This window comes from Haliotis rufescens, unplaced genomic scaffold, assembly GCF_023055435.1.
Source record: "Haliotis rufescens isolate VD_foot unplaced genomic scaffold, xgHalRufe1.0.p SCAF_116, whole genome shotgun sequence".
NCBI classification, from domain to species: Eukaryota; Metazoa; Mollusca; class Gastropoda; order Lepetellida; family Haliotidae; genus Haliotis; species Haliotis rufescens.
In genome coordinates this window covers 65847-73456 of record NW_025963798.1, presented here as the reverse complement: position 1 = coordinate 73456, position 7610 = coordinate 65847, and the positions used below count along the sequence as shown (strand labels likewise).

At 43.6% G+C, this 7610-nt stretch overlaps 1 protein-coding gene across 1 annotated transcript; it reads right to left on the bottom strand.

Annotated features, from left to right (window-relative positions):
* Positions 1 to 446: 446 nt before the first annotated feature.
* LOC124127186 (tryptophanase-like) lies at positions 447 to 2676 on the bottom strand. The gene is made up of 2 exons (XM_048393174.1): positions 2633 to 2676; positions 447 to 1329 (listed from the first exon to the last, which is right to left on the bottom strand). The coding sequence occupies exons 1-2, from the start codon at positions 2674 to 2676 to the stop codon at positions 447 to 449; spliced, it is 927 nt and encodes a 308-aa protein (XP_048249131.1).
* Between the last annotated feature and the right edge of the window lie 4934 nt (positions 2677 to 7610).

Sequence of the window (7610 nt, the reverse complement as noted above, 5' to 3'; positions counted from 1 at the left end):
TGACCGTTGCCGATAGAGGTGAAAGCTATACTGGTTAACCGTCTATATGTTTGATAGCAACGCACACCGATACTATCGCGCATACCAGTTTAGGGTTGGACCGTCCTGGTCAGCGGGCGTAGCTGGAGTTCGTAGATCGATGGTCATGATATCAATCACTGGATTTTATGGTCAAGACTCGATTATTTACATACCGTCATCATATAGCTGGGATATTGCTGAGTGCGGCGTTAAACAACAAAGAAGAATAGCACAACAATCTTTTTTCCGAATAATAACTGATATGAAAACATGCGAGGTGTGTTACCAGTTCCAAGCATTTAAGTTGAGCGTCTTCGCAGTGGCTGAAGGCGCTAAAATACAGGTCCTAACCAAGTTTTACTCATCGAATATCTTCCCTTTAACAGGTTCCAGGATTGCAGTAAAATCAGAAGAAGTTAAATCTATCACACGCATGCCAGAGTGCCAGATTCACATCTTTCCATGATCCCCTTAAATATGTCCACAACATGAAGCATGTGGCTAAAAGTGTAGACACGCCTTGGTTTCTGGATCCGAAGAATGTGTTTCGGTTTCGGATTCTCTCTCTCATTGCTCTCATCAAGTTTCAAAATATCATCGATCTGAGTACAACGGATGTCACCTTCAATATACAAAGCGCAATGAAGAGCAAAGGCTGGATACTGGCAAGTGGGAATATGTGGAAGGCATTTTGCTCCATTAATGTATAGTCCACATCCTATGGGGTCGATGACATGAACGCCAGCCTTCTTCAAGATGTTTCCGAACATGTACGTGCTGTCAACTCGATACTGAAGAAACTTATCATCAATGTTCTCCAATAGACCAACTGTCATGGCCTCCATATCCCTACCGGTCAGTCCTCCATACGTCTTGAACCCTTCTGTATAGAACATCCTGACTGATGCTTTGTCGTAAACATCCTGCTGGTTTCTGGCCAGAAACGCCCCTGTGTTACACAGCCCGTCTTTCTTGGCTGAGACATAGATATGGTCGAAGTAGGAGAACATCTTCAGGGCGATGTCTTTACAGGACATGAGGCTATATTCCTTGTCGCGTGTCTTGATGAAGTAGGCATTCTCTGCGAACCGACATCCGTCCATGATCAAGGGAATATCAAAGCTGTGACAAATGTTTGACAGGTCTTGGATATTGGACATTGAGACTGGCTGTCCTGCTTGGCCTGTGCTTGCAACGACCAACACAACGATTGCACCTTCTGGCCCATCCGTCTTCAGTTCCTCCTTGAGCCTCCCACAGTCAATATTCGCATTGAAGGAACGTTCTGGACTTCCCCGGTACCTGAATCTGTTGCAAAATCAAAAGTCACGTGACGACTATCAAGTTTGAATGGATTCGAACCGCTATCTTCCAGTATTTTTATCCGTTCTTCCCTTGTCAGGAATGTGAGGGGTTCCACCATTTTAATGCGGAATGGTTCCATGAATGACACCTGTAATTCAGAAACACATTGCTTTATCCATACAGTGAACACTGTTATATAACGCCTTGAAACAAATATATAACACATCATGATAAACATTTAAATGTCATGATCACGTGAGTGTGTGAATACTTTTATGTCATGAAAAACGTGGAAAATCACACACAATGTGTTCGGCTCTCATTGTTTATTTGCAGTCTAAAGTCTAAATCTAAATAACAAGCTAAATCCTTCCCTGTATATTTACACTTTCCCGATCCCTCTGTCACTTTACATGACTTCAATAGAAGTCAGAATATCCTTACATCTGACTGCCCCGTGACTCTGTCGGTCACAATATCTTTACATCTGACTGCCCCAAGATTCTGTTCTTCACAATATCCCTACATCTGTCTGCCCCGAGCTTCTGTCAGTCAAAATATCCCTACATCTGACTGCCCCGATATTCTGTCAGTCACAATATCCCTACATCTGACTGCCCCGATATTCTGTCAGTCACAATATCCCTACATCTGACTGCCCTGAGATTCTGTCAGTCACAATATCCCTACATCTGACTGCCCTGTGACACTGTCTGTCACAATATCCCTACATCTGACTGCCCTGAGAACCTGTCTGTCACATTATCCCTACATCTGACTGCCCTGAGATTCTGTCAGTCACAATATCCCTACATCTGAGTGCACCTCATATGATTCTTCAATTGTTACTTTTCAGTTTAACAATGTGAATTACGATGTTCACTGTTTACAAAACTCACCTCGTAAAACTGTAATCTAAGTGAGTGACGTGACGTGTTTGATGACATTAAGTTGATTAATCCTGTTTCACTCTGGAAATAAAAGTGATAATATTGGTCACATTACAATAATAGTACATACCTATCCTGACAGTATGTAAGTTCTGTCTTGTGAAATCACGACCTTTAATTGCAAATAGTGTGTCGATGACCGTTACAGAATGGTTGAGTTCAAGCTGGTACCCATACACGCATTGATGGAAGGATGCAAAGTATCACGACCTTTAATTAAAACTATTGTGTCAATGACCTTCAAGTATGGTGTGTAAAACAACGTTTTATGTTGATACCCATGCATGCACTGAAGGAAGAACGCAAGGTAAATAACTCCAGCATCAGAGGGACCAGATTGTTGTGAGTGTCCCCACGTAACATTGAGTCTCAGGTGGTTGTGGAGTGCCCCGTGTAACATTGTGTCACAGATGTCTGAAAGGGTCCCCGTGTAACATTGTGTCACAGATGGTTGTGAGTGTCCCCGTGTAACATTGTGTCACATATGGATGTGAGTGTCCCTGTGTAACATTATATCACAGATGGTTATGAGTGTCCCCATGTAACATTGTGTCACAGATGGTTATGAGTGTCCCCTTGTAACATTGTGTCACAGATGGTTATGATTGTCACCATGTAACAATGTGTCACGTATGATTGTGAAAGTTTCCGTTTTTAATTGTATATATACAGTAATAGGTGTTCATATGCAACGTGGGGCGGTCGGGTAGCCTAGTGGTTAAAGCGTTCGCTCGTCACGCCGAACACCCGGATTCGATTCCCGACATGGGTACAATGTGTGAAGCCCATTTCTGGTGTCCCCCGCTGTGATATTGCCGGAATATTGCTAAAAGCGGCGTAAAAACCATACTCACTCACTCACTCATATGCAACGTATACTGAACCAAATTAAAAACTTCACAATCCTAAAATTTTAACATTTTGACCAGTTATCATTGTTGGTCCTTATTGTGTATTTAAACAGTAATTGCCACGTATTGTCTTCAGATAACACCTGTTTTAGTGCAGGTGAATCGATCGAAATAATGTGCACAGCACTAAAGTGACAAAAGTGTTTTTTCACGTGCAACTGGTCATGTGGCCATAATACCGCACGTGTTTTCAGCAAGACTTGTTAGCAGTCATTAACCAAAACAGAAAAACACAAGAAAACAAAAGTCTTTACGGCCATTTGTCATGCCACGCCTTTCAAATGTGCAACGTGACCGTGTCATCGGCATGTTGCAGACAGGAACGTCCGTAGCTGAAGTCGCAAGGACGATGGGTTGTAGTTGACGGACTGTTTATGATTTACAGACGCTTCTACAGCAAACGGGTACCACCGCTGATCGCCCTCGGCCAGGTCGACCACGTGTGACGTCACATGCAGAGGATCGTCAGATTGTCTTACGTCACCTCCCTAACCGATTTTTGACGGCTACATCAACCAGAAATGAACTGTTTAGGGGTAGACTGAGTGCGCAAACTGTTCGAAACCGTCTGAGAACTGCTCATCTTCAAGTACGACGGCCATATTCCGACTCAATTACACAGACGTTAACGTCAATTGTGGGCACAGCGACACTTACGATGGACTCAGAGGAATTGGAATCATGTCGTCTTCAGTGATGAATACCGATTTAATCTGCGATTTGCTGATGGTAGGGCGAGGGTATGGATGCGCCGTCACGAACGTTACGCCCAGTGTTGTGTACAGGAAGTTGACAGATTTCGAAGCGGAAGTGTCATGGTGTTGGGTGCCTTCTGTGGCAATGCACGTTCCAGGCTTCTTGTCATCCGTGGCAACCTCAACGCTGCTGCTTATCGACCTAAAAGCCCATCGAACACGTCTGGGATGCTCTTGGCAGAAGTCTCCGCACTCTCTGGAACCAACCACAGAATTTGTAAGATCTTGGCACCAATTTGAAGCAACAATGGCGTCGTCTTCCCAATCATGTGTTCACAAGCATCACAAGGTCCATGCGGAGGCGTTGTGTGGCAGTTGTCAACGCACATGGTGGCCATACACGCCACTGAACTTGTGTACCATCAGATTCTCGTGCCTGGGACTTATGATTTAAACTGTTGATGTTATTACCGAATAACGGAGGTGCTTGGAACAAATTATGGTTACCACCGTTAATTAATATTCTTCTTTGGACATTAATGGTTAAAAAGTATCTTCTCTGATATATGTGTCCGTTGTATATCATATATGGGATTACTTTTAAAAATGTGAAATTTATAATTTGACTCAGTATATATTACAGATATTTGTTCTCGCATAACACGTATTCCAGATAGTTGAGTGTGTAGCAGTATGTTGAAATCACTGATTGTCAACCGGACGGCCACAGCGTTAAGGTGAGATTTCCAAAATTGAAACGTGAAGGTTCACCCAGAAGATTCGTTCGTGCAGAACACAAACTAGTTTGACACCCTCTAGTCATACACCCACGAGTTAGACACCCACAAGTCAGACACCAATTTCTTGGACACCCATCTGTCAGACACCAATTATTAAGACACCCATCAATCAGACAACCACTATTTAGACACCATCTAGTCAGATACCCACTAGTTAGACACCCATCAGCCAGACACATACTACTTAAAAGTCCACTAGGCAGACACCCACTAGATAGACAACCATAAGTCAGACACCCACTAGTCAGAAACCCACAAGTTAGACACCCATCAGTCAGACACCCTCTAGTTAGACACCCACTAGTCAGAAAACCATCAGTCAGACACCCACTCGTTGGACACTCATCATTCTGACAACCACTAGTTAGGGACCCATCAGTCAGACACCCACTAGTTAGAGACCCATCAGTCAGACACACACTAGTTGGTCATCCATCAGTCAGACACGCACTAGTCAGACAACCACTAGTAAGACACCCATCAGTGAGACACCCACTACTCAGACACCCATCAGTTAGATATCCACAAGTGAGTCACCATGAGTCAAACACCCACTAGTCAGACAACCACAAGTCAGACAACTACTAGTTAGACACCCATCAGTGAGACACCCACAAGTTAGTCACCATGAGTCAGACACCCTCAATCAGACACCCACTAGTCAGACAACCATCAGTCAGACACACTACTTAGACACCCATCAGTCAGACACCCACAAGCTAGACACCTCCTTGTCAGGCAACCACTAATTAGACACCCATCATCGAGACGCCCACTACTCAGACACCCACGAATGAGTCACTATGAGTCAGAGAACCACTAGTCAGACACACACTAGTTAGACACCCACTAGTCAGACAACCACTTGTTAGACACCCATAAGTCAGACACCCACTACGCCTACACCTATCAGTCAGACACCCTATAGTTAGACACTCACTAGTCAGACACCCACTTGTTAGATACCCATCAGCCAGAAACCAACAAGTAAGACACCCAGTAGTTAGCCACCTACTGCTCAGGCAACCACTAGTTAGACACCAATTAGTGAGACACCAACTACTCAGACACCCACTAGTTAGACACCCATCAGTCAGACACCCACTAGTCAGACTCCCATCACTCAGATAACCACTAGTCAGACAACCATTAATCAGATACCCACTAGTTAGACACCAACTTGTTAGACACCCATCATTGAAACACCAACTTGTTGGACACCCATCAGTCAGACACTAAAATGATGGACACCTATCCGTCAGACACCCATTGGTTACCCACTACGACTTAAACATCCTTCATTCATTCAGACACCCGCTAGCTAGTCATCCACTCGTTAGACACCCATCAGTCAGACATCCACTAGTTAGTCACCCGTCAGTCAGACACCCACTAGTTAGATACCCATCAGCCCGAAACAAACAAGTTAGACACTCACTAGTTAGCCACCTACTGCTCAGGCATCCACTAGTTAGACACCCATTAGTGAGACACCAACTACTCAGACACCCACTAGTTAGACACCCATCAGTCAGACATCTCTCCCTCACTATGCTCCAGACGGGACTGCTGTAACATTTGGATTAGATGGCAGTCCTCGGACCTGGTGGTCCTTCGGGATGCCATGAGCTCTACCTACACTACTGCCTAGAACGTAATTCACGCGTGGGTTACATATTGCACACGCGTGTGCCATGCATTGTCGCATTGTCGCATTGTCGCCCTTCGAAAAACAAGCAGAAAGTGTCAAAATTAACCAAAGCCCGACAATGCAAGAATACGACAATGCGACATTTTGCACATTTGTCGCATCGTCGCGCTTTGAATAATCACTTATATTTAATCAAAGCGCGACAATGCGCCGCATTCAGCAATATTACAGCTATATGACGGCGGTCTGTAATTAATCGAGTCTGGACCAGACAATCCTGAGATTGACAACATGAGCATCGATTCACGCAGTTGGAATCGATGACATGCATCAACCTAGTCAGCGAGTCTGACCACCCGATCCCGTTAGTCATGGATTGCTGAAGACCTATTCTACCCCGGATGTTCACGGGTCCAGAAAGGGTTTTTGAAAGAGCTGGTGTGTTGCTGCGTGTTCTTACATATAACTGGATGTAAAACATACGTATGGTTTAGAGACAAGAACGGATCAAAATTGTGAATTATATTCCTCTTCAATACTGCATGTGTTACAGGCAGGACAAACTCACACTTTTCGCGAATATCTGGTGTAATCACCGATTTTCAGTGATCCACCCCATGCGTTTTGGTCCCAGTGGAATATTTTTCTTCGGATAATTTGAGACGTTAATCTGGCGTTGTCATTTTTTATTTACATGATCTATGTATGAGATATATACTCTCCAAAACAAGTAGGGGATCATGGGATATGAATGGTATGATCGGTCGTTAGAAAAAAGATGAGCTGCTGAACACAGTCACACACACACACAAACACACACAGTCACACACACACACAGAGTCACAGACACACACACACACACACACACACAGTCACACACACACACACACACGCGCGCACACGCGCGCACACACACACACACACACACAACCACATACACACATACACACTCACAAACACAAATATTGATCCTATTTATAAGCAAGTACAAAAGCGATCCGGTACGCACGGACACACGCACACAGACACACATTAATCATATTCAAAAGCAAGTATTAAAACACTATACATTAAACATATTATTCATAGGATAAAGAGCCAGTTCACATTCAGCCAATCAAATTAAATCATACATTCGATACAAAAGTTACAAACGAAAACTTGCTTCGTTTTGTAAAAGCGCGATAATGCATAATACCCAAAATATCATTTTCTAATTTTTAAAATGAAAACATCAATATCATATATATATCTTTTATTTATCATAATGAAATATA

What these genes read in the sequence shown, in the direction of transcription:
- LOC124127186 (XM_048393174.1), bottom strand. Translation starts at nt 2,676, where the DNA reads ATGTTACACGGGGCACTCCACAACCACCTGAGACTCAATGTTAC. An exon ending in CACCTGAGACTCAATGTTAC is followed by an intron (nt 1,330 to 2,632) that starts GTGGGGACACTC and finishes ATTTTGCAACAG; the next exon opens with ATTCAGGTACCGGGGAAGTC.